Genomic DNA, 27557 nt, shown 5'->3' with positions numbered 1-27557 from the left:
TGCATCCGTCATTGCAATCCAGCTGAGGGGTGTCAATAAAAAAGCTGAACATTTCATCCCGTAGTCAGTCCCAAAAACTTTGTAAAAGATTAAATGTTTGTTCAAATCTTTGTACCTGTGGATGGATCCGTATTGGAACTTTTACACTGAGGGTTCACCAAAGTAATCAACCCCCTCGGGAACTTGGATGTTAATGAATGAAAAGTCATGCCCTGGATGTTTGAGGATGTTTAGACTGGGCTGAGGGCGGCCATCAGCGACACCGCCACAGCTAAAGTAATAATACCAGAAGCAGGAGGGTCTGAACATGAGGATGAAACATGTTTGAGAGCCCGAGAATATTTTTAAAAAGCTTGGCCAATGCTAGATAAGATTTTCACATTGCAGAGTTGTAAGATTATCAGTGAACGTCTTTAATATGTTCTTGATGAAAGATTGTTTACATGTGCAACGTTGCATCACTGTACTCCATTTTTGTATTTTTAATAAGTTTTGTAAGAGTGAGCTTAAACGCTGCCACTGGGGTTGAATATGATTCCAACTCTGCTGAGTGCTTTCTTGATTTACTGATTGATTGATGACTATTTTCACAATACAAAAGTGATGACTCTGATGTCAAAAATCTCACATAGGTGAAAACAATCAACTGCCAAAGTAACATGAATAGGTTTTGCAGATTAGCTTTGGTTTTTGTCTCAGCTTCTGCCTGTTATTCATGTTTAAATGTGTAAAAAAAGAAAAAGAAAAGAAAGAAAAGAAACATAAAAGCTTAAAGCACTGTTGTTTATTTCGGATCAATGTATAATTAAATTGTAAATATAGAAAACTGATGTTTCTTCTTATTCTTTATTAATAAATTAAAAACAAACAAACAAAAAAAACCCACAGACACAATCCAGGATCATTGTTATTTTTTTTTTTAATTTTCCACACACAGGAGTAAGCCAACATAAACTTTTGAAATGTTATAGTTTTATAAGTTATTCCATTGAGATTGCACTTTATTTTATTTTTTATCTTTATTGTGGATCATGTTATAGGTTTAAAGTTTAAGGATCATTCATTACTCAGTAAAGACAGCAAGACTGTGAAAAATATTCAATAAAAAAGAAAACCAAACACTCTATCCCTTTTCGTCTCACTCCTTCACTATAGTGTTTATTTTTTGTTGTTTTTTAAGAGTAACGGTCTCTCCCTGTTTCACATTTCTTATATTCAGGTCCTTTACACTCTGTTGTAGCAGCCTTCGTGTGAGAAATACAAATAAAATATCTGTAATAAGTTAACATCTCAGGATTTAAAAAATAAAACAGAATAAATAAGATGATTGTTCCCTAATGTAGACCTGCCTCCGCCTGCCCTTGTCGGTGTTACATTACTTTTCGGTGAGTGACAGCTGCAGGATCCTCTCCAGCTCCTCCTCCTCCTCCTTACGCTTCCTGTAGCAAAATAAGAAGTTCATCTGTCAGAACACTGACAGTATCATCACTTTAAGATGACTTTCTTCACAGGTTTAAGGCGTCTGAAAGGCTGTTCGGATCGTGTTATAAGTGTAATCTGATAATAATAATGGATTGCATTTTATACAGCGCTTTTCAGGGCCCTCAAAGCGCTGTACAATTCCACTATTCATTCACTCTCACATTCACACACTGGTGGAGGCAAGCTACAGTTGTAGGCTGCCATATCGCGCCATCACCAGTAGGCGATAGGTGAAGTGTCTTGCCCAAGGACACGACGACCGAGACTGTCCGAGCCGGGGCTCGAACCGGCAACCTTCCGGTTACAAGACGAACTGCCAACTCTTTGAGCCACGATTGTGTAGGTGCTCCAAAATTCCAATTTTTTTAACAATGGAGTATTTGGTGAATCTTCTGATGAAATTTAAAAAACATGAAATATTAATTTGCATATATGAGTTTAAATTTGTATCATATTTTATAATATTTTTTGCAATTTATTCCATACAAATATCTCCTGCAATTTATTTGGGTTTTTCAGGGGGTGGGGTTAGGGAAGGGAGATCACACTTATGATGTAATCTCAAAAACTCACTTAACAAATATGATTTGGCTTTAAAGGGATCAAGCACATTGTTGTGATGTCATAGCCTTGCAATGTGGGAGTGGGAGGTTTGTTTATATTAAGTTTTCCTCCAGAACAAACAGTAAACATTTTAACTCTTTTCTTTAATCAGTTTGTACAAAAGAACATATTATCAACTTAGGTTTGCCATTAGCCAAATTTAGGTTACTCGTGTTTTAAAAGCATTAACTTCTTGGCTAATGCTGACTGAATGCTCCCTGGCCATTTGCGATGCTGATCCTGGAGCAACATTAGTATTGATGATGCAGGAACAACACCAACACACCAAAAGATTGAACAAATGTGGCTTGTTTGGAAGGACTGAAAGAATATAGCCTCCTCTCTCTAAAAAGCACATGGCAGTACAGCTTGGGTTTGCAAAGCTGCATCTGAACAAAGACTTTTGGAAAAATGTCCTTTGGACAGACGAGGGGTGATGATCTGGGCTTGCTTTGCAGTCACAGGGCCAGGGCACCTTGTTGTCATTGAGTGGACTATGAACTCCTCTGTATACCAAAGTATTCTGGAGTCAAATGTGAGGCCATCTGTCACAACAGAATGGCTGACTCAACCTGATTGAAATGCTGTGGTAGGGCATTAAGAGAAACCCTGCGAACCTCGATGAACTGAAGCAATGCCGTAAAGAAGCGTGACGTGAGAGACTGATGTAGAAAATAATTAAGTCAAGTTATTTATACTGAAAGGTGTTTCTACAAGCTTCTCAATCACATGGTGTACTCAGTTTCTCACAGGACCATAGCTGAAAAAAAAGTTGTCAATCTAAGAAAACTGCACAGTTATTGCTGAAGCGCGCATGAATTATGAAAATCAAGAAATTTACTAATAAAAATGAATTTTTTGTTGAACAGGTGAACGTATTTAATCAGGTTACCGCGCCAAACGAAAGGCACCAAAAGCAACGTGACTTCACACCGAATTTGCAGCTCATTACCATCTGACACAAAGGAGGATGGAAGAGTAACTCACTGCTAAATGTGCATTAACTCAGCAGAGATGACTGAAGATGACCGCCTGAAAACAATACACGAGTCTGAGTCATTGTGAGTCCTAACCTGGGTCAGATTTTTTTAATTTTCACCTTTATTTCATAAAATTGTGTCCGTAGAAGTTCACAAGACTGCAGAATGAGAAGTGACCCCCCACAGCCCCCCACTGTTTTGCTCGTTCAGTGGACTGAACCTTTCACTTCGGGCATTTAACATCTGATGAAATCCCTCGTGCTTCATAAAGACACTTTTAAACTGCCTGTACAGCTAGTAGTTTGCAGGTTCAATCGGGCCTCTTTAACAGCAGCTGAACTATGAGCCGCCATTAACACCAGCAATAATTAGACCGCTACAGCTGAAGGCTGATATAGTTATAATAACATCAGATAAACTACTTTGCTATTTGGCTATGATAGCGCTGGGTAGCATTAATGGGGTGTTGACAAGCAGTATTTTATCCCTCATTATCTTCCTCTCCTTTTTTTCATATTTTATTTTTCAAGCTTAAAACATTTTTAATGTTTCCAGCCACGTGAGAGCAAGGAAACTTGTCTGCAGTGTCCCCCGCCTCTTGCCCAGTGACAGATGGATAACCCTGAATTAGATACGTGGTTATGAAAAAGGGTGGTTAGATGAATGGATGAATCCATCTGAATCCAACTGCTTCCCTAAGCAGGGAATAATTTGTCAGCATCATTTGTTTTTTGGGAGATTTTTGACACCTAAAGTGTCGCAGTTGTTGTTTGTCACACCATGCTGCCAAAATATGAGTTTGAGATGAAAGAGCAGAGGGCGGCACTCTCTGTGTGCACACTCCATTAAATTAAAACAAAAATAAAAAAGATGACTAATACTTTGTATGCTCTACAAATTCTAGCAGGTGTGAGAGGTTTTTTTTGTTTGTTTGTTGTCGTTTCTTCCTTCTGTCTAACAATTACAGGTCATATAAACCCACAATTTCAGAAATGACTCATTTCCTCATCCATCTCGTCTCCACTCCCACCTGTCTATCTCCTCCTGCTCCCTGCAGGACAGCTCCATGGCAATCCGCAGCTGCTCGTCGAAGCTGGTCGCCACACCGTAGTGTGCGGATAAGCGCGGATCGGTCACTGTGCTGTAGGAGAGCGGGGAGTTGGCGGTGGGGTCCAACGGAGAGACAGAAGAGGGCTGGCTGGGGTCGGCCATCTCCTCTCCCTCTCTGCTGGCCAGTGAGATGGACAGAGACTCCTGGATCGCCCTGAGACGGGAGAGAAATGAGGATACCGTTAAATAACGACAGGGTCTCTTAACAGGAGACTTTTCAAGCTGCGCTTCATTACAGGATAAATTTAAGCTGGTGCTCTCAGGAGAAGGTGGGAAGAAAAAGCTCATCACTGAACTCTATTTAGAAATGTGTAATTAAGTCACTTCACAAGCCAGGGATTTCCCTACATAACAACAAGGAAGATAAGTTAAAACTGTCTGATTTTTCTTTACAGTAACAACTACAAGAGAGTTTGTGAGGTCATAACCTTTTAACCAGACATTTCAAAAAGTGAGTGAAAAGTATATGATCAGTGCCATTTGTTTCCATAGTGAAGAGGAGGAGCACTGGCAAGAAAGAAGAGCCTGTTAAATTTGGTTGCAGAGGTGTTATCACTTTCTTAGAAAGTGTAAGTATTAAAGTTTAATACCAGAGAAAACATATGGAGGATATCTACCTGCATGTCCTCATATCTCTGGCTGTTTTCTGACTCTTTCATTCAGGCGTAAAATCTTTAACTAGTGTGAGCAGCGTGAAAGTGTCCGTGAACTGAAGCTGGGCCCGGCAGCTGATCTGTGTTGCATACGATTTAGACAGACTGACTGTGATAGCAGACGTTTAGTCTCATCATTTCATTTGCAGAACAAACAAAAGTCAGAATGTCCAGCCAACAGTCCACGGACCAGTCATTAACATGTGTTGCATAGATGAGCGACTCAGCTGCCAGGTTTATGCTCCTCTCTGTCAAACACGACAATCTGGAAATAGTCCTTAGGTGTGTTGTGTGCCATCTCAGAATGTTTGAAGTAATTATTAAGGACATGGCCAGTTTAAGAAAAGAAGATGGGTAAAGCCTGAGGATAAGCTCACCTCTCCAGCTGAGAGTCTTCCTCGTACAGGGGAGACTGTGGCACCGGACGGCTGTTGGTGAGGGCCTCCCAGATGGTCACCTGAAAACCAGACACAAGGGTTACACCTGGCTTTAGATTTAAGGACAACCTACACAGAGACTGTGCTGAGCTTTTAAAGAATTCACAGTGGAATGAGTTTGAGATGATAAAAACACTGTAACAGTATTATGACCCGAGACCCTTTGTTTTTTAAAAGGTGCTGTAAAACGTCACATGAGAAGGGCAAATTAATAAACTGAGAGAAAATTAAAAAAAAACAGAAAAGTCTTGAAAGGAAAAGAAGAACAAGGCTCTGTGACCCAGAAGGGGATTTGTTCTGACCTGGTCGCTCTCTGTGCCGGCGTCCAGCAGGCTCTGCTGAATGGCAAACTGCAGCAGGTTGTCATCCTCGTCCCTCATTGGCTCGCTGCGGCCCGGACCGAGAGTGGTGTAGTCGGGAGGGGGCTCAAACACTGAGGGGTCCACCTCACAGTGGAAGGGAGGAGTGGCCTGACCTGTGATATGAGAAGGTACATGATAATAACAATGATAATGATTACACGTCAATTTAAAGTCATGTAAAGGTATCAGGTACCACTAAATGTTAGGTCAGTAGTTACCAGCTTCTCCGGGGCTCTCTGGTTTGTGAACTGTCACAGAACTGACCGGCTCGTCACAGCCGCACAGGTTGCTGAACGTCACTCTGGCATTCAACACATGAAACAGAGGAATCTCTGAAAGGCAGACGGAGAGTTCAGTCAGACATGAGAGGTGGTGGCCAACAAGGACTTAAACAAAAACATATAAATAAAACTCCTTCCAAACCCACAAAAGGTGATTGGAGGCTCAGAGGTGATTGCATTTCTGGGATGATCTTCAATATATTTAATATAATTATATACTTCATATAAGCTAGGATTGCACACCCTAAACAAGACAGTTGCCATTTGGATTTAACCAGTTTTGACCGATGATTTGATACATGTGATTTTTACACCCTGGTAAACATAGAAACTAAAGTCTTTGCTCTCTCCTCTTTCATTTATACAGGTGCTTGCTCTTGTTATTGCAAAATAACTACCGTGAGATAATGTCAAGTTGGCAAACTTTCAAAAAGTCTCAAATAGTGCCACTAACAACATATATCTTTAACCACACTCACCTATCTTGACGGGGAAGCCTGGTGGCAGGCGGAGGGTGATGAAGTCACGCAGCTTGGCAAAGTGGGCGTTCGAAATGGCCATGAGGTCTATGATGGGTGTCACTTGCTCGGCCAGGGACAGAGGGTGAGACTCGCTCAACCACAGCGTTGCTTTAAACCTAGAATGGAGGCAGAACAACAAAAAGAGAAATAAGGGTGGTGATGAACATCTGTGCATGGATTTGCGTTGTGTATCTTACCTCTGAACTTTGCTGGTAAGCTCGATGGGGCGTCCAATGTCGCGGCCGTTCAAGTTGAACTCCGGGTTGAAGTATTCCTCAGCTGTGATGGCTGTGGGGTTGTGAGGACTGGCGCACTGGGACACGTTGCTCTAAGAGAAATATGGAAAGGGAGCAGTAAGTAACAGTGTTCATTAAAGGAGGCTGAAAGCAGTGTAGGTGGTGTGTGTGTGTGTAGATGTTAATGCACGGGCGCTGCTGAGACTTACCCCATTGTGAGCTGTGTGCTGTTCAGCAATCCCCAGGAAAGACTGCAGAGGAGTCTTTGAGCCTGAGTAGGAAGACAAAAAGGAATAAAAAGAGATCACTATAAAAGTGCTACAAAAATCCATTAAAATTTACTCTGTATGGTCTGTTTAAAGTGGACTGTAAATTTCCAGCCCCATATTTTTATTCCAGCACTTTATTAGAGCAGCTCTGCAAGACCCATAGTTCAAAATAGTCCTTATTTATCTTTTACTGTGCCTATGGACTGATGATCTATCTGACATGGAGCATTCTGAGCAGTTAGATGCTTCGGTTTCAATCTCAGAGGGATTACTCATACTTATTATTTAAAACCTTGACCACGTTTAACATGAACATTCACACTTGTAGCAGTGTATATATGACCAGAAACAAGTAAAAGCATAATAAGTCCACTTAAGGAAAGTATCCATGAAGAGCTAATTTTCTAATACAATCAACATTTTATTACAATAAATTGGTGAAAAAAAAAATCACATTTCTCAGTCTCCACGATCTGTTCAAGATACACACCTCAGTTATGAGGTGTATCTGTGTGTATCCGTTGTTACCTTTGCTTCTCGACTTGTCCTGGTCTGACAGATGTTCTGTCCTTGAACGAGTCACCAGCTCCACATTGGTAGCGCTGTAAACCTTTACACAACAACGCACAAAGGAAAAGCACCCGTGAGCATTTTAGTTTGCTTTCAGTCAGGAGTATGAGTGTCTGCCTGTCTAAATTCAAAAGCACAGTTTGAAATAAATAATTAAATACATCTAAAACTAAATGGGCTCACTCGCACTTACCTTAGCTTCATACCCACTGACGACCTCGCTCTTCTCAGAGCGCCAGCCCCAGATTCCAGACTTGTTCCTAAACACACAATGACAAATTAAGTACTCATTGTGCTAATATAATATATATTTCTACATGACTAACTGTGAGGATGCACTCAGAGTTTATGCACGGAAACATGAAAAATGAGATGTGTAGAAATAATTTAAGAATTCTGCGTATATGTATACAGTATGTTACCGCTCAAATGCAATATTGCGAGTGTTGAGGTGCGTGGAGACAATAGGCGATGTGAGTCTCTGGGCTGTGTTCTCTTGAGATGGCTGCATTGCTGCCAGGAGCGAAGGCGCATCACGAGGGGACAACACAAGCGGCTCTGTGTACACGACCTGCTTCTCATGGTCCACCTCCATGACCACTGCCCCATCGTCTGAGAAGAGACGGACAGATAGCACAAACAGCTAGGCTGTGTAATCAGGGTGCATACAAAACTCAATCAAGATACAGGTGCAAGAGGAAAATGACAATAATTCTGACAGAATGAAAGCCATCACAAAGCTAGAAGAACAGAATTGCTTTTTAAGTCTTTCAGGGATGGCCTACATCAGCTCAGAATCTATCTATGTTAGTTTCTAAGTTAAAAGGCTTGCATGCTATTGTGGCCTAAGGTGCAAAAAGCGCATACCTCCACCCTTGAAGATATAGCTGCGTCGTCCTTTCAGCCAAGTCATGTGTTCAAAACCCAGGAGTGTGGTGTCCACACGGAGGCAAGAGCCACTCTTCCACACCCGGTAGACATCACTGGGGCACACTTTTGACACCAAGGGCACTGAGATGGAAGTTGAAGAAGATGAGATGCAGTTACAGTGAAGTAGCACTAGAAACAATTTGAATACCTAATGAATAAAAAGCTGGCTGACAATAAAGCTGAAAATTTTTGTCTGAATTTATTAACTATCAATGAGAGAATCATATATGCTATAATCTGGTTGGTAGTGATACTCTAATTTTAATCAGCTGAACAACATCTGTTTGCTGCTGTTGTGGGAACTGTCCAGCTACTTGTGGTGCTGAAACTGACCTCTGTGGATATGCATTAATGAGCCACACTCACCCCAACTGGTAAACTCCCATTTCATCTCCACATAAAAGTCTCGTGCCTGGAAGACACAGAAGACACTCTTAGATCTTCTCAAGTCTTCTTCCATTTGTGCCTTCAGATTCAATACAGCTCAAGAGCTGCTAAAAACATACACTGACACATCAGACTTAAACTTTTCCCCATCAATCTTCAACCAGGCACCAAGGAATTGATGAGGGTTGTCTCAGTTCAACGGGTCAGGTGTAAAACCCAAGAGATTACATTTGTGCAACCAGATGGATCTACCTGTCTTAGTTTGCTGAGCAGCTCGGGAATGCCCGCCAGTCTCTCAGTGGCACGCTTGAAGTCTCTGTACTGAAGCACCAGCTGTACAAGCTCAGGGTCCCCGGTGCTCACTGCCTCCTGCAAGACTGAAACATGCATTTATTTACAGAGGGTGTTTCTCTTTCCCTCAGTAGCCTGAGAGTAGGAAACAGAGAAGCAGCAGAGCACTCACTGGTCCAGCCCTGTGCGTTGCAATGTGTAGGGTCTGCAGAGTGCCTGAGCAGCACCCGGGTTGACTCCAGGTGGCCCAGACACACAGCAAGCTCCAGCGGGGTGCGCCCTCTCGGATCCAAGCGCTCCAGATCCTGCTGCAAAACCAAACACACAAGCAGCAACAGCATGAGCGCAATGCAGTTCGACATGCCAAAAAAACCCCCCATCATCTATCACCAGCTCCAAAAAACAAAATCAAGTCTTACCTCTTTCTTCTGTAGCTCTCGATCCAGCTCCAGGTAGTGATTGTTCCAAACCAGATAATGCAAAGGAAACGGTTCTTGAGCCATGTTTGACGACCGTTTGAGAGTTAATCAGCAGGAAAGCTACGACTTCTGCAGCGACACCACAGCAGACGGGTGCTGCGCTGATCGGCACCGCTGCTTAGCTAGCTAGCCTCGTTTACAGCAGGGAATTGTAAACTCTGAATGCAAGAGGTGTGTCACCAAGGGGGAAAAACCCTTCCACTCACTAAATATACCAAAGTTGCTAGCGTTAGTCAGCAACTAAACGACTACTGTATCTGCCTATGGAAATTAGTGGGCTGAGTTAGCTAGGCTAACTCAGCCCACTAATTTGTTGTAGTTAACGTTAACTAGCAGCTAGCTGGGCTAACGTTAGCTAACTGGCTAATAACATCATTTCCCTCTCGTTTTGGCGCCTGTGTTCCATTATTCGTAACTGAAGACAGCCTAAAATGCGCCTCAGTGTCCGCTCATTTTTTCCACAGTGTCCTTAAAGTAGTAAAATAGCGGGTGAAATTGCCGGCTGATGGAGTTAGCTAGCTTCTCCCCCGCTGCTGCCTCTGCTGCTACTGCAACCATTCCCCCCTTTCTTATCGCAGGGCTGTCTAAATAACACAAGACACGGCCTTTACTCCGCTTTCACATCCAGGTCCCTCGAGTTGGGGCATCCGAGATGATGCTGGTGACAGTTGATGTCGGACAGCACTCGTTTCCTGCCAAGCAAACGCCTAATAAAGGCGATTACATCTGTCAGTCTGCTGCGATCCGGTACAAATATTCCTGTGTATTTACAGCCGCAGCGGCAGTTTTCTTTATTATTTATTTATCTAGGCGTCGCTTTATTTCCAGGTTATTGAGAGATGCTGGGTGGAGCCACCGAGGAGTGGATAGATGGTATAAACAGGAAAATACTAGTGATGTAATTGCAGTGCATCTTCCCCACTTTCAGCTCAACAGAAATCACGAAACCCAGCCATTGTTTATCATTCTTTTATTTATTTTTTTCTTGAAAAATAACACAAATAACATAAAGTGAAAAAGGCTTCTGAAAATAATTACAATGCTACAGGTTCCCCGTTTTGATAATCTAAAAGAGGAAAAACACATTTACACAAAAGTATACATTTATATTCTTATATTCATTTTTAAGGGATATGGCCAGGAGGAGCAGTCTGGGAGGAGACCTTTGATATAGAGCCATAACACTATAAGGGAACAAAGAAATGAGCAGAACCCCCACCTCCCTAAACAAAACATCTCTACACTGAATCTGACAAAGTCATGTGAAAAGTAGATGGTCACATTTTTTCCTCTCTTTTTATTTGTAAATGAAAGCAAAACGAGTGTATCAAAGACAGGTGGGGAGCGGTTTAATCTAGAATAGTTTTGCTCTAAATGTTGTCTCTGTACAAAAACAAAGCAAAAGGAGTTTGGAAATTATAGCACCTGAAGTCTAACGTTGTTTGAAAATGCACCATTTATCTGACACCTTATCCTTGGCTCGTCCCCTACACTTAATGCAACCTGCCCTTTTGTTGGGGTGAGGTCTTCTTGCCATGTTGATTGCCTACTCACACTTTTAACTTTCTTACACACTTAGCATCCATGTACACCATACAACTGGACTTGTGTCGCAACCAGTGACTTACAAAGCTGAATAAACATCTGGTAAACATAGGTCATTCCCGTAGCTCACGTTTCCCAAGTCTGACATCGAAGTCCTTTCACCTTTACTTTCCTTTTTTTTTTGTTTGTTTGTTTGTTTTTTAAGTATCAAAGCATAGCTGTTGTGCATGAAGCGCAAGTCATCAAACAATTGAACAGAAAAAGATATTAATATGCTTGAAGCACCCAAAAGTAGCTGAAATCAATTAAGTTCAACAAAACAATGCATGTTTGTTCTGCGGATGAAACTCAAAGTCTCTGCTTATCTTTCTCAAGGCAGAAAGTTTGTGATGACAGTCATGACTGGCTCTGTCCAAAGAAGAGTTGATGACTTTGATATCCACAGGATGTATAGTCTAATACAGCTTTTAATTGCCTGCATTCTCCCACTTAGGAAAATTAAAAAAAAAAAAAAAAAAAGATGTTTTCTCCACTCACCACGAAGTCCCAAAAGAACAGCAAAAAAGCTCCTGAGTCCTTTTTTCCTTTTTAAGTACATGGCAAAATAAAATGTAATGAAAAGAAGCATCGTTCCAGCTGTGACATGCCATTTGTCCCCCTCCCAACAGCACCAGTCAGCGAGCCCTCCCAGTTTAGACCCCACCCTTCCTTTACGTGGCACAGGTGCATGAGCTTCCCTGCCTCTGTTGCACAGATTCACATCAGGATCCACTCCCTCCGCTTTTGCATCCCAAATCACGCCTGCAATGACAGAAGGCGAGCCGCTTAGGATATCCGCTGGATCAGTTTTTCGTCCGATAGGCAGTAGAGTGTGTTGACCGACAGCTCAGAGATGAACGCCTCACAGGCCTTGCGGGAGACACCTTTACAGCCTCGTAGGTCAAGCAGCATGATGCAAGAGAGGCGGCGGAGATACTTCAGACACGTATCTGTCAGTTTACTGCAGCCTGGAAAAGAAACGTGAAAACATTTATCTCCAGTTGAATGAAACTTCCCAGAAATGCTGTCCAGTCCATATACTTCCCAACAGTTTCCTACCTCCCAGATTGAGTTCTGTGAGTGTGTTTCGCGTGGACGAGCCCACTGCAGTCAGCAGATTGATGGAGTGGTCGGTGAGACTGTTGCAGTGGGACAGATCCAGTTTTGTTAAATGGGGCATGTGGCGGATCACCAGACGCAGAGTGGAGTCGCTAATGTCCAAACCTGCTAGCCGCAAACACTGCATGGACCGCAACTGACTACGATTGTCACAGCCTGGACCAGAGATGAAAGAAAACAAGCAGAGACATTCTGTAAATTTGGTAAAGGAAAGGGAGAAAGGAAAAGGAAAAGACACGAAAAAGAAAGAAAACTATACTAAGTCTATTACTTGATAATGCACATCGTATGATCACTTTGTACCCTCTGAGGCTCCCCTTTCCTTACCTGGAGGAGTGACTAGATCCCTGATCTGAGCATCTTTGACGGCATCTGCATATCGCAGATCAAGTGAACGGAGTAGAGGGCAACCAGAGGAGCACAGAGCTGAAACAGAGGACCAGGAACAACCTGCCAGCATCAGATCCTTCAGCCCTGTAAAATGGGTAAGATTTAAATAGTGTTTAATGTCATACAATCTAAAAATTGAGCCCCCCTTTTATGTGTTAATATTGTTAATACATCTATATTGTCCCTTTCAGAATTCAATAATCCTGGAAGAAAACTTGAGTGTGTACCAGGCAGGCGGTCAATGAGCCAGCTGAGCTGTTTTTTAGAGATGTTGGTCCAGGAGAGGTTGAGTGTGACCGGCTGTCTCTTTATGATGCCTGTCAAGGCCTGAGGACTAACCGTGCGCTTGATGCTTAGGTCAATCCGCGCCCAAAGCCGCTTGTCTAAACACCTACAGATGAAAACATATGCATAAAGAACATATCTGTGCATTTGTAGATATATGGGTCAGCGATACAGTCTAAATAAACCATCTTTTAGGCTTTCAAAAGGGCTCACTGGGCCTTTTAACAAATACAAATCAAAGTGGTCTGAATTGATTTTAAAGACTGAAATCCAACTGAATCTTACTAAAATCTTTTTAACATTTAAAAAGTAGAAGCAAAATTATCCTGCCTCTACAACATGAAATTGAAATGACCCACAAGACGGCCCAGTTAAACATACCTCGATCGTGTGATTCACACCTGTAGTCTGGCATAATTTAACAACTTAAAAAAAGGTCCAGATTCAGAGTTATCATAAATATCAGATAAAAATGCTGGGATCCTGAGGTGATCAGCCAGGTAACAGTCATCACTTTGCTGAACTACAAAAAACAAAAGTCCAGTAGGGTTTGTAAAGCTCTCTTAAAAAGTGTGAAGCTTTTCTTTAACTTAATGCAGAGACCAGCTATAGAGGCCACATTAACCAGAGAACAAGCCATCATTTGTAGCCAGTACAAGTAACGTCAGTGATTTGTAATTTAAATTAGGTAGAATGGGCCTGAACGTGTATGTTTTACTTTGCTTTTTATGAGTGTAGCGAAACAAAAAACACTTTAAGGAGATTTGTTAGTAAAGTGTCAGGGAAGAGGTCTTACCATTTGTACCAGTTCTTGCAGACTGCCATGCAGACGCAGAGATCTGCACGATTTAAGTAGCGGAAGACAGACACCCACACCTCTCTCTCACAACTTGGGTTATTCCCGACACTCCCCCTTTCTGCTTCGCCCCCTCCTTCCTGCAGGGCAGACAGAGGGACGCGGAGATGGGGAAGCTCAGAAGATGAAGACGAGGAAGCTCCATTGTTCAGTTTGGCTGGCCTGGTCAGTCTCATTCTTTTTGAGGCCTCAAGTCTCTCTGAGTGGGAAGTGCGAGTGCCAGTGTGTCCACTGCGAGTCTGCGGTGGTGTGTGCCTATTTGAGTGCTGATCAGGACAGGGGCTGCGATTTCTAATGGGGGGTCTGAGGAGGGCTCTGGGCTGGCTGTGTACTGTGGAAGTAGCAGTGTGAGGGGCGACAGCCTCTAATTTGGGGACAATAGCTGACGGGTCCTGTTTGGCTCTGGTTGGCCTTTGGAGTGTGACTTTATTAAGATATGTTGCATCTCTGTCCCCTGTTCGACTTTCCTGCTCCATCTCCTCCTCTTCATCCTCATCTGCTCCATTTTGGTTGGCCATCTCAAACCCGTCCTCTTCTCTTTCTTTGGCTGCCTGTCCTTCCCGTCTCAACTGTGGCTGGTTCTCTTTATCACCTCCCCTCCCGCTGTTCTGCCCACGCTCTTCTTCTTCGTCGTCGTCACTGCTGCTGCTGTTGGTGCTGCTGCTGCTGCTGTCCTCACTGTCCTCTTCCAACTCTGCGTGACTCTGACCACCTCTGATGCCTTTTCCTGCCCCTCCTCCCCGCAGCCTCACACCTCGCCCTCTCCCCCTGCGGGGCTCTCCTTTGAGTGCAAGCACTAAACCATGGGAAGACTGCTGCTGCTCCTCAAAGGACTCTGTCTCTACTGGATTGCTGTGGTAAGAAGACCCATTCGCCCAGGTGGAACCTTGACCTCTGCCCTGAGGTAGTCTGCTCGCTGGAGAGCGCAGACGAGGCAGCACCCTGGAGCCCAGCAGCCTCGGGGAATGAGCTAGAGATGACGATTTCTGTTTAGAGGGAAAAGGCAAATATCAATAAGACATGACATGTTTCAGACATCAAATCTATCCATCCATCCATCTTCATCCGCTTATCCGAGGTCGGGTCGCGGGGGTAGCAGCCTAAGCAAAGAGGTCCAGACCTCCCTCTCCCCAGCCACCTCCTCCAGCTTGTCCGGGGGAATACCAAGGCGTTCCCAGGCCAGCCGAGAGATATAATCTCTCCAGCGTGTCCTGGGTCTGCCCCGGGGCCTCCTCCCGGTGGGACATGCCTGGAACACCTCGCCCAGGAGGCGCCCAGGGGGCATCCTTGCCAGATGCCCGAACCACCTCAGCTGGCTCCTTTCGATGTGGAGCAGCAGCGGCTCTACTCTGAGCCCCTCCCGGATGGCCGAACTTCTCACCCTATCTCTAAGGGAGAGGCCAGCCACCCTTCGGAGGAAGCTCATTTCCGCCGCTTGTATCCGCGATCTCGTTCTTTCGGTCACTACCCACATCAAATCTAGTTCTACAAAAAAATGGTTGTGCATAATTGTGTCATCTGCTGCAGATATAAAACATTGAAAAGTTGATAAAAAAAACTTCACAAATGCAACAGTTTCAAATGCAATACAGAATAACTGCAGAAATAAGTGCACCACTTACTGTTAACATTTTGACCCGATCCAGTTTCAGCTGCAATAAAAAGAAAAGATGTAGGGAAGAGTCAGCTACAGAAAAAACTAATCTATGAATAGATAAAGTGTTAGCTTATTATTTAAAGTCAGAGACAGTTTCCCCAAACAGGTGTTTCAGTTGGAAAATCAGTAGCAACTAAAATAAATACAAATCAATGTGAAACAAACTTAAGTATCCCCAACTTACTCTCTTTTTATATCTGAGCTGAAGCTCAGTTGCTCGTTTGCGGCTCTGTTGATGCTGTAGTAGCAGTTTCTGAGAAGGCGGTGGTGCTGTTGGCCGGCCTTGGGGTCTGCTACGTTTTGCTGGACCCGCCTCTTCACCAACACCAATTCCTTCCCTGTATGAAAGTTTGGACTGTGGCAAGGAGGTTGAGCCTTCTGACTCTTCACTTTCCTCATCGCTGGAAGACTGATGTGGGAGTGTCATTATTAATTAGTGTATCAACATCAACTATAAGGCAACAGGAAGTGGCTGATAAACAATAAAGGGAAAAAAAAAAAAAACACGTCCGAAAGAATGAACCAGCTAAAGCAAGAAGGAATCAAAGTAAATGTAAGAAATATATTTAAGCACCTCTGATGCTGAATCTTTTCCTTGGTAACATTTGGGACACTCCCAACAACTCGGTAAGTCCTTATTGATCTTCCCCTCACCAGGTTCCTAAAACACAACAGGTAAATGTTTGAATTGGAAACTACAAAACCTGATCAAAAATGCAAAAAGCATCAATGCAATAACTGTGTAATGTCCTTAATTTATACGCTAGATCAGAAGCAGACGCACCTTAATGCATTGTCGATGGGCGATTTCTGAACACACAGAGCACTCCATGAGGATGTGAGTGATTGGATTTGCTTCATCTGACTCCCCCTCTCCACATATGGCACATCGTGCTGTGTTCGGTAACGCAGGCTAGGTGGTGGACAAAATAAAGCCCGAAATTTTACATATAATACTGACAGGACACTTGTTAAGCCTACTTAGCTGTCAGGTCTTCAGCAACTGAGTATAATCAAAACTTTAGAATGATTTTCCAGTTCAGTTTGTCAACACACTTTAGAGTAAGACGCTTCAGTAAAAGTATGTTTTAACAGTTTTCAGTGTTTCTTCTGCATGCATTTACAGATGGACAGCATAATTATTTCAGTGTATATAAATACAATGATGGGTATGAAATCTTACTGCTAGACACTGTCGCATGACGCAGCTCTTCTTCATGCGCCCAGGTCCACCGAACTTCCTCATGTCATGGCAGTACTGGCAGTTGCCACACTCCTTCCTGCAGCAGGCAGCACAGCGCTTGCACCTCACCCGTCTCCGTCTCAAGGCGGAGATGGAAGACCGTTTGGTCTTCTGACCCAGAGGCTTGTGGAGGGTGGGTCCCAAGCGAGGACGGTAAAGAACAGGTGTAGGAGGAGTGGGAGGCTGGTACCATGATGGCTACATATACAAGACCAGCAGGCAAAATGCATGTTATGATTGAGTCCCACAAACATCAGGCAGATGATTAAAAATAAAGCTTAGAAAAATAGTTCACTACTCACCCTTTCAGGCCATCTGACTATGGGCTCTCCAGTGTAGGCTAGCTTAGGGCTGTCATCAGCACAATCTGTCAGAACAGCCTAGACAAAAAATATGGAAATGACAGATGAGTATTTGGTCTAAATATATTAAATAGAGCATGTGACTACATTCTAAGTTGATCAACGCAAGGAACTTTGGTGACACTCACCCTCATGTCCTCAAGCAGGCCTGCGGCATTCGCAATTCCTTCAGGGACGCACTTTTTGTGGCTCGGCAGCTCCTCCAGTTTTCCTAAAAGGTTCCACAGTCCTTCAAGCTCAAAGGGGGTCAGCACGGGCCGGGGTTTGCTAACTTGGATTGGTTTTTCTTCTTCGGCATCTTCCTCCTTGATCTTGATATCCTCATTTTCACCATCAGTGTCATCTTCATTGGAAGCACCATTACCAGTGTAGGCATTGTTTTCGAGGTCAGCTGGTGTTAAGCCTTAAAAGAGGAAGCATGTAGTGTTTAAAGTTAAAGTAAGTGATAAACAAATGTTTGTGTTCTGTAGGGAAAAAAGGGGGGGTGGGGGGCAGCGGTCTTTATCTGAGTACATTTATCCTTACCTATACCGAGGGAATACTTCTTGAACTCAGGGGTGAGGTGCGAGATGTCGGTCAGACAGTAAAGGTATCTCTCCAGGACGTACCAGCACATCTCATAGTAAAACGGGTACCTGAACTTTGCTGGCACCTAGGGGATGTTGATAAAAACAGACCAGAAAGAACTGCTAAATCTTATATAATAATGATATATTTATGTCTGCATTTCTGTTCCTGAACTCCCCCTAGTGGATTGGTTCAATCTTTATGAAACTTGGCCTATAAACTACCTCGGGTACCAAGACTAATAACATCAATATGGCGGTTGATTCAAATATTTACGGCAAATAAAAAAAAACTGCTGGGTTTTTTTCTGCATATTTGTATCCAGAACCTGCGTGACTGAGGCCAGTTTGTAATATACACCATTTTTACGCAGGTAAATAAAACGTCCAAAGAACCATGATGGACATAAAAGCAACCAAGTAGTCGCATGAACAATGGGTATGTCAATTCATTCGTTTGAGCTAAAGTGTTGCCTTGCTTTTTCAATTATTTCCATCTTCGTTTCTATTTCTATCACAATTAAAAGCTCCTATTATTGATTATAAAGTGAAAGTTAAAGTGTTTGACCTGTAGCAAAATGTTGAAAATGTCCTTTTCTCTCTAAGAAACCATGTAAAGGTTCATTTTAAACACTGCTCAAAATCATATTTAACCCTAATTTAGTACTAATTAAACTATTTATGCTTATATTATAGGTAGATCAACATTTACAAACAACAGAAACCATATGTATAGCAATCAATGTAAATAAATGACGGAAATATGAGCCATACCACATACAGGATGGGGACATTGATATTACATGTGTTCCTATAGGAACATGTAGGAAGTTACATGCTTGTAATGCATCTACAATGGTTCCAAATTGTTAATAATTAAATGTCTTTTTTAAAATTCTCAGCTGCACCTATGCAACTATATTATTTATGTTTTTTGTTTTGTTTAACAGCTACTGTCAGGCACCACAAAAAAGAAGCATTTGTCACACGGTAGCTGTGGTTTTCACTTCTTCTTAGAAATATATATTTAAAAAAAAATATGGTGTCACTGCAGACACAGCAGTCCAGATACAAGCTGAACACCTGTGTGTGTGGGCTAACCCAGCCGGATACCTAACCTGTGTTATAGCTAAATTTAAGAAAAGAAAAGAAACTTGACATTGTCTCAAAATAAACTTCATATTTTCCATAGCTCATTTTGATTTCATCTACCAGTTAAAGTCACAGCATCTCCAAATTTACAATATACAACAATCTCTCAGACAATTTGAGGTCTAGTTTTTCCTTTCAGACTTTTTAATGACCTGCAGTAACCCTGTCAGTGGGCTACAATTGTGTGGATAGTGCTTTACAACCCCTGGATTCATATCCAAGAACCAAAAGATGCATACATGTTTCAATTTCGAGAAAATGACAGTACTGGCATCAGATTTCTACAGTGGGAATACCTGAAAAGGTACTAAATGGTTTTTTTAGACTTGTCTTTTTCCCCCCTTGTAATTTCCACACGGCCCTGAATCATGTATTACATTACTCTAAAATCTCAAATGATTTATAAAGACGTTTAAACAGTGAGCTGTTTAACTGCTGCTCACCCGTGTGCGATCCTCAATGGTGTAGATGTTGAGCTGCATCGGGATGTTAAAGCTGTGGAGGAAATTCCCCCCAAACACCAATGTGTCCTCTGGTGTGTACACAGCATGGATCCACCCTACACCATATTAAACACAGGATGCTTGTTTACATGTGTGAGAGGCTTACATACATTGTCTCTACCCTCGTCTGTAACTATATGTACTAACGCTATTATTCTATTACAGAACAGACCTGATGGGATGACGAAGGTGTTCCCTTGGTGGAGCTCTATCCTTTGACAGTCATGGCACTTATCCCCCAAGAAGATGTCTCCCTGTTTTCCTGATAAAACCCAGTTCTCATACATCTCCAGGTTCTGTGGTGAGGGTGGAATCAGCCAGAACACCTGTAGGGGGAAAGTAAATCTTAGTTAGAATCTGCAATGCATGCCAACTAAACAATTTGATCTTCCCTCTAGTCTGCTAACAAGAATTGAATTTATTAAAGGAACTGGCATGCACTCATAAAAATGTCCCCGTCAGTATTTACTGCATAATAACAAGAAGTGTGATAACATTAGATCATACTTTGATTTATTCTGAAAGCAAGACTGAAGAAAAGGACTGTCCCAGATTAAGTTTTTACCCAGCTGTTATAGGCACTGCTGTTAGAGTTTCTGTAAACACAGCAGCCTACCTGGGTTTTTTAAATACAAAAGCCACAATTGTTAAGTTAGCTAATGTACCTTTACTATTATGTTCAGAATTCCTACACGCTTGTATCCATTTCAGAAAAAGCTCCAACTTATCATTTGCAGTAACCTCAGTGTTTGCATCTTCAGTAAAATACACCTTTCTTCTCCTTCTTGCTTATTCTCCTTTAATGCCACCAAATTTCTCTCAATGGTAAAGGCTGTAAAGTGGGAAACAAATTCTCCTTCTGGAAACCCTCTGTGAGTGCAGAGATGCACACATAGCTCCTTTGCTGCATGTGGGCCTCATAGTTAGCGTTGCAACTGTGCAATAACAGCCCACATACACATAGAAATGTGCCTGTTAAAACCACCAAAGTTAACAACTATTCTGATGGACACCTCGTTAAATCTATAGTTCTTGTGCCGTGTGACATTCAAACTGACCTTTCCTCCTCTCAGAATGTGGTACCAGACGGAAGTGCCTCCAAAGTCAATGTGGAAATCTGTGAAGCAGCCCTGCACACTCATGAGACAGTACCTGAGAGATATGAAGGCAGGATTGAAAACCATCAAACAAGATTAAAATGTGAACAGAAGCTGGCATACAGATTAGCTAGCTTACATTTGCATTGATATAGGAGAGGGTCATGATGGTGGTTTCTCTACAGCACAACAAATGTTAAATGTTGTTAGTTTACTCACTTCTGTACTTTGGGATAGTGCATGTCTATGATGGCATTGGTGGAGTCCCTCTGCCTCTCCTTGATATGACGGGGCCACATGTTGTCCACCCAGTCAATAAGGTCCACCTGTGTAATACAGAAGTACACAATTAAAATTTCAGCACCAAACCCGAGACTATTCTGATGATCAGCACCACTTTCTGCTTAACACATCACAGTTGGTCAATAACTAAAGGTGAAGTTACGGATCCATTTTTTTTTTTTCCCCAAACAGTTGCTTCAACAAGTACAGTTTCTGTAAACGTCATGTGTAAAACTGTGCAAACTCTCACCGAAGCAGGCCGTTTCACCAGGTTTTCCAGTCTGGTGTGACTGAACTCTAGACTGATGACATTGTAGAGTTTTTCTCTTTCTGATGGTGGCGTCTCATAGTACCGTCGCCACTGAGCCATCGACATCTCAATTCCTTTCTGGGTGTTCACATCCATAACGTCTACAATACGTCGACTACCTGTAAGCACATTAATGTCAACTGAGATTCATTGCTTACTTTGCATAACACTCACCAGCAGGGCTGGGCAATATATCAAGTTTTTAAATACATCGATATATATTTTTATACGAGATATGAGATGTGAAGATATCGTTTATATCGATATAGTCTATGTTACGTTATAATTATACTTGTGGAGCCGCAAGTTTCCCTCTCTTTAGTCCACTTGTGTCTGTACGCAAAATTACTCTGCCTCGCCTCTCTCCTTCACTGAACACAACTCCCCCTCCCCCATCATTTCAACTGCAGGCTACAAGAAGGACACGGCAGCTATCAAAGAGGAGCTGGTCGGTAAAAAGAAAACATTTGGAGATTACTATTTTAGTGCTACCAGCGTTAATCTCGTTAAAATGACATTAACGCTATAACTGCATTAATGCGACAAATCTCCGTTAGCGAGTTACCACGGATCGGCACGTGCATGGGGCTGGACGGTGTCAACGTGTTAACGAGCTAACCGCGCTAACGCGTTTGGCCTAAAATCCTTTCATTTTCTCAAAAATCGACAGCGCGCCTTATGTATGAATTCTGGTTGTGCTTACTGACCGATAACCGATTTTATGTGCTACACGGCGCTCAGCAATCTGTCAAAAAATGTTTTAGTACAACTTTGGTAAGCTACGAAGCCACACCGCTTGATGGATTGTCAGAGCATTACGGCTACCGTAGTCAGGAACCTCGTGGAGTACTACGTACTGTCCTTCAACATGATATTACCGTATTGTGTGTGTATAAGGACCACAAATGGCCTGGTTACAGAGCGGATTTCAAACTCAAGGCTGTCAGTCACGCAGTAGAACTTAGGAACAGAGCAGCTGCAAAATCTGTCTTTGTTATTATGCTCAGCATCTTTTTAGTTTACATTTTGACTGCACAATTGTGAGCTTTTTGTTATGCACAAAAACAACACTGTTTTATTTTATTTATGGAGCATTATTATTTAATAAATGCTGATAATTTATTTTACGTACATCTATGCTGAATGTTAATAAAAGTGCCTGTGTTACATCTGGGACAGCTTGGACTAAGAACTCTCTTTTTGTTCTTACTTTATGGCTTTAAAAATAAATAAAAAAAAAATAAAAAAAAAATCGAGATATATATCATATATCGCCATCGATCGCCCAGCCCTACTCACCAATTTATAATGGATATTTTGTGACCTTTACTCCATTTTTACCCAATATGCACAAATTTTTGGAAACAAAACAAACCAACAAAAAAACAAACAAACAAAAAAAAAACCATTACTACGCTTTGGAGCCACAATGAGCAGAACAGTACACAAATTAAAAACCAACTCTTCAGTGCTCTGTGGGGCTGTTACAATACAAGAACTATTTTCTAGATCATGGGTGCAAAAAAAAAAAAAAAAAAAAAAAAAAAATCAAATCAAGAGGTGTTTTAAAAAAAAAAAGATAATAATATTAGTAAAAACAATATTTTTAAGTTGAACAATGTAGAGCAAAAACATTTTACAAGTATAAATATATTATTATAAAGTGTAATTATATTTTAAGATTCCATCTGGCAGCGTCATAAAAACAAAAAAGAAAATATTTAGGCTTTCTGCTGTAGTGCTGTGGTTTTAGTGACATGGCTTTATATTTTTCTTGCCGATAAAATGTTGCTGCTTAGGTAGGCTGCCACATTTTCTGGTAAAAAAAAATTTCGTGAATGCAATTTTTGATGCAACCTTCCCAATTATCCAAGCTTGGGATTGGCACTAGGAGTACACTAGCGCGTTACCCCTGAGGCTGGGTTTGTGGTTACTGGTTAATTGCTTCCTCTGAATGGGGATAAAATAGGAACTTACCCACAAACAACTTGACATCACTCACGCTAAAATCCGGATCTGGCATTCTGTAAGAGAGGTAATAATTTTACTATTACTTTTCTTTGGTGAAAGACACACAGTGAAAAGAGTTTTCTAATGAAATCAGTCCCTTACTGCATGCCAAGGCCATCAGTAGTCTTGAAGATAATGGGATCCCTGAGTCCTTCCCTCTGGATGTATTCAAATGTGAATTCTAGAAAAAAGATACACATATCAAAAACAAAACAAAAACCCCCAAGGGACAAGAAATTTGTAGATGGCCTCTTACAAAAAAATAACACATCAACTCATCTCACAGAGCACTAGATATAATCACAAAAGGTTCTGTTTTAAAAAAATAAAAAATAAATTTCAGTACACTAGTCTCACCTTTACCCTCCATGTGTTTGATCAAGTCACTGCCGAATCTCTCACACTCCAGCTTTTCATCCAGGTCAAACATTCGTTTTCCTTCAATTTCATCATCGGAGATTCCATCGTCCTGATAGCGGCGCTGTGTTCGCGTACGCTGAAGACAAATAAAGGTTTTCAGTTAAAGTCTGTGCCATCCAAACCCTTAGAAATGGCTCGGGGTTTAGTTTCACAAAAACTTCAGAAACTTTAAATAAAGTTTTAACTTCACAGAATGAAAAAAAATAGACATGTTTGTTAATTTATCATTTTATTCCTTTTATCTTCATATGGCAAAAAAAAAAAAACCCCTGCTCACAAACACCAAATATACAATAAAAACATGTTTACAGTTCATATTTGAAAGCTACATATTCAATGTATAAGACAAAATAATCAATTATAGACACTGCAAGAAATATTTTTAAAATACAACATGTAACGTAGATCTAATGTCCCCATTTGTTTTGAGATCAGCGACTACAGATAATATATAGAATTTCTAAGAATTTGAATGTTTTAAAAGTAATTTCCAAACACTATACAGATGTTGATTATCCCGGTACTCTAGGCAGTTTATATAGTAACCTTCATCCAGATTGGTTAACGCGTAGAAGAGAAGCTAGTGAACAGACATACATGCATACGCTATAACTATTAGAGTAAGATGTACTCTGGGGGCTTGAGTCTCAGAAAAATATAAATTATATTAAGGTAAAAATTTGTACGGCTTCATAAATTATGCGACACAAATCAAGAATTACAGCTACGCACAACAGCCATCCACCAAGAAGACCAACCGGACTTTCCAGTATTTCCCAGCTTCATGATCTTAACTTCACTGTCAACAGATATCTCTCAAAATAAGGTCCCAAAATTGCAGTTCACCAAACAATTTCCAGTGCATAAAGAGCAAATAAACAAGGTGCAATTTTGTCTCAAACCCACATCCAGCATAACTCTCAGTTATGAGGGGGAATCCCCTGTCAGCATAGCCACACGGGCCTAGACCTGGCAGAGGTTTTGATAAAGCCTTCAGGCTTTGGCGATAACCCTGTGACAACTGTGATCAATCAGCAGAGTATTGTGAACCTGGTGGAGTTTTGTATAATAAGCTTAATCGTTTACAAATGTGGTACAAGTGGGTATTTAACTGTGTTCATGGTTACTACACAACAATAACTAAAAGTAACACAGTTTGACACCTTGAGTTAAATACTCATAGAAAATAAAGAAAGAAATGTTTGAAAGTTTTAGAAAATATAAAACATAAAAAGAATTTAGACTTTAGCCTAGTTTCCACACACTTCATCACATATAGTAAAGGTATCTTATTTATAATAATCAGCTGATACTGACGAGATCTGATTGGAGGCACACACAAAGAAATAACTGAGAGCTGGATAAATTAAATGTGCTTGAGAGGAAAACCACTGAAAAACAGCTGTATATTACTACAATATACTTAAACCATTATAACACTAATAACTGGATTACCTTTTGGCATCAAGTTAAATTTCATTATAGGCGTTTAACAAGACTTTAGACCTATACCACAACATTTTTTAAGAAAAGAAAGAAACTGAAACTAGCAATATCAAAGCTTTAAGCAAAGAGCTGGATAGATGTAAGCCCATCCAAATTCATCAATCAGTCAGACACAAAAATCAGTTCATCTGGGAAACAAACAATACAGTATTACAATAGCAGGGGTTAATCTTCTACACACTGCCCCCCTTTAACTCCCCTCCTGCCATTCACCCTATGCGCACTGCTTGGCAAAACAGATTGATGAAGCACATGAATTCTGTTCTCAGATCTCCCCACCCCCATCTCTACACCACAAATGTAGTATTATTTAAGATATAATAGTCCTTACTTTCAAAGAACACACAGTCCCTATTATTAATAAACTAAAGCAAGTCAATATTACCAACGAAACCAAAGCTAAAGCTTCCAGATAAAGCAATAAAAGAAGAAAGCATAATTAATAAAAATAGTATTAAGCAACCACTTTATGTGTGCTTTTATTAGGTTTTCGTGCAATAAAATAATAATCAACAATGACAAGAAGTCTTTTTAATAATATAAATATACCTAATATTGAGCCTCTGCCCCAGTAATAACAGGAATCAGCTGGTGCAATGTTTTGAGTACAAACCGCAGACGGTAAGCCTGGAGTTTATTGCTTTACATCGACAGGGAAGGGGGTGAGACAGGGTCACAGCACAAATGCTGTCAGTTTAGACACTGAACTTGACCTTTTCCTGAACCCAGAGCCTTTACACAGGTTCACTGCCGTTATCATTAGGGTGCCACACAAAACAAAAATGGGACCATTACCGTGAACACAATGTGCCAAAAAAAGAGAAAAGAAAAGCAGGCTGTTCTAAAGAAAACATATCAGTTCTCATTCACTAAATCGCTTATTGTCCATTAAAAACCCACATTGAAAACGAAGAAGTTGCCTTGTTAACATAAAACAACGAATCCGGGGATTTAACAGTTGGGTGAAGTTACTTACCAGGCGCTTGCTGTACCGTGTGTGAGAATCCTCCATTATTCTCTGGAAGCGAAACAAAAGTTTCTGGTCACACAGATGAAATATCCAACCACTGTCCGAGTATTTTAGTTTGTTTTTACACCCAGTCGGACAGAAACACACCCCCTCTCAGCCAGATACCCCTGCTAACGTTAGCCAACAGTGTTACTGTAGCCATCAAGCTACGGTTAGCACAGCACATATAATTACCAACATAAACGTTCATCTCGCGTCATTCTATGACGATAACTGCCTATAAGAGTAGCTTAATTTTAACACAAATACCCGGAACCACCGTCTCAATTTTCTTCCGTTTTTTAAGTGGCCTTATCGGCTAGCGTAGACTAGCTCAGTTGGCAAGCGCTTTCTTGAGTCGTCCGCTATCGCTAGCTAGCTATCGTTAGCCTCTGTACACGGTAGTTGTAAGCTTCTTTATCATTACCTCCGCGATTTAACTCCTTTTAGTCGCAGCGGTCACAGTAATGCTTCCCAACTAGAGCGTCCAAAACCTCCCAGTAAAGTTTCTCCCCATGTTATGGGATAATAGCTGTGTATATTGTTATGTTTATTATTGTGCGATAAAGTTAGAACGGTTCGAAGCCAAGAGACGCCATTTCCAGCTAGTCAAAAAACATACACACGAAACGGAAAAAAAAGGAAAACGCTTAGGACCCACCCCTATTTACTCCACTGCTCCGAGAAATTAGCATGTAGGCGCTCTCATTGGGCACAGGGTGTGTCACTTAGAACAGATTAGCATATGTTAACATACAAGTATGTTTAGTTTGTCTGCTCCGGTGTGACCGGTAAATTAATATTTTATATAAAACAAATACTACTGGTATTTTAGTATTAAAATTTGTATTAAAAGCATTTTATATTATTAGACACCAAGAAGTGTCTATTTTTATTGTTACCCGATCTCTACACCTGAAGATTTTGTGCCTTTACACTGTTTTCTGACAGCATGAACAATGAAAGTAATAAGAAATGGACCACACACACCTTGTGATATCTGGCATAATTAGAAAATTATTCCATAATTTTGGAATAATACTAAAGGAGGACCTAAAATTATCAAAGCTGGCTACAGTGGGGGGCATTAAGAATGAGAGATATTGCTCTTGTAATGAGCAGCAGTGTGTTGTTGATGTCAGACTGATTTGAACTGATGGGGGCGCAAGAGTAACTCGAATGACCACTCGCTACAAGGTGTGCAGAAGAGCATCTCTAAACCCGTTGAACATTCAAGCAAATGGGCTACAGTAGCAGGAGACCACATCGGGGTCCACTTCTGTCATTTAAGAACTGGAAACTGATGCTACAATTTACACGCGGTTACCAAAACTTGACCATAGAGACTGGAAAAGTCTGTTTGTTCTGCGACATTTGGCTGGTGGGATCTGAATGTGGCGTGAAGAATATAAAAGCATGGATCCGGCAAACACAGAACAGCAAAACGAGCGCACCCTCATCTACTGCTTGCCCCGCATCGTGTGGTTGGGCGGGGCTTGCAGCTGGTTAGGAAGAACAGCGAGATGGGGATGAAACGAGGTCAGGAAGGCTCTTCATCCGCGGATGCAAAGTCGTGTTTATATCAGCTGCTGCATTTACGTCTTTGACATAGGAA

The 27557-nt window shown here is 41.5% G+C and overlaps 2 protein-coding genes across 2 annotated transcripts; both read right to left on the bottom strand.

Moving 5' to 3' along the window:
* Nucleotides 1-900: 900 nt before the first annotated feature.
* On the bottom strand, nucleotides 901-10566 carry ankrd13d (ankyrin repeat domain 13 family, member D). Its single transcript, XM_040015344.1, has 16 exons — nucleotides 9532-10566; nucleotides 9285-9420; nucleotides 9074-9198; nucleotides 8801-8846; nucleotides 8372-8515; nucleotides 7927-8116; nucleotides 7698-7764; nucleotides 7463-7544; nucleotides 6875-6936; nucleotides 6627-6757; nucleotides 6388-6545; nucleotides 5846-5959; nucleotides 5568-5740; nucleotides 5206-5285; nucleotides 4096-4329; nucleotides 901-1439 (listed from the first exon to the last, which is right to left on the bottom strand). The coding sequence occupies exons 1-16, from the start codon at nucleotides 9613-9615 to the stop codon at nucleotides 1376-1378; spliced, it is 1890 nt and encodes a 629-aa protein (XP_039871278.1). The 5' UTR covers nucleotides 9616-10566; the 3' UTR covers nucleotides 901-1375.
* Nucleotides 10567-11320: 754 nt separating this feature from the next.
* Nucleotides 11321-26580, bottom strand: kdm2ab (lysine (K)-specific demethylase 2Ab). The gene is made up of 23 exons (XM_040015343.1): nucleotides 26370-26580; nucleotides 25910-25951; nucleotides 23365-23503; nucleotides 23110-23188; nucleotides 22975-23021; nucleotides 20938-21116; nucleotides 20625-20731; nucleotides 20367-20460; nucleotides 19481-19634; nucleotides 19249-19364; nucleotides 17613-17739; nucleotides 17216-17490; nucleotides 17028-17105; nucleotides 16666-16923; nucleotides 16267-16395; nucleotides 16057-16143; nucleotides 15667-15891; nucleotides 15448-15477; nucleotides 13766-14811; nucleotides 12912-13075; nucleotides 12622-12768; nucleotides 12235-12450; nucleotides 11321-12143 (listed from the first exon to the last, which is right to left on the bottom strand). The coding sequence occupies exons 2-23, from the start codon at nucleotides 25943-25945 to the stop codon at nucleotides 11962-11964; spliced, it is 3915 nt and encodes a 1304-aa protein (XP_039871277.1). The 5' UTR covers nucleotides 25946-25951; nucleotides 26370-26580; the 3' UTR covers nucleotides 11321-11961.
* Between the last annotated feature and the right edge of the window lie 977 nt (nucleotides 26581-27557).

The sequence above is a fragment of the Simochromis diagramma genome, unplaced genomic scaffold (genome assembly GCF_900408965.1).
Source record: "Simochromis diagramma unplaced genomic scaffold, fSimDia1.1 OVJJ01000685.1, whole genome shotgun sequence".
NCBI classification, from domain to species: domain Eukaryota; kingdom Metazoa; phylum Chordata; class Actinopteri; order Cichliformes; family Cichlidae; genus Simochromis; species Simochromis diagramma.
This window is presented reverse-complemented; position numbering and strand designations above follow the sequence as displayed.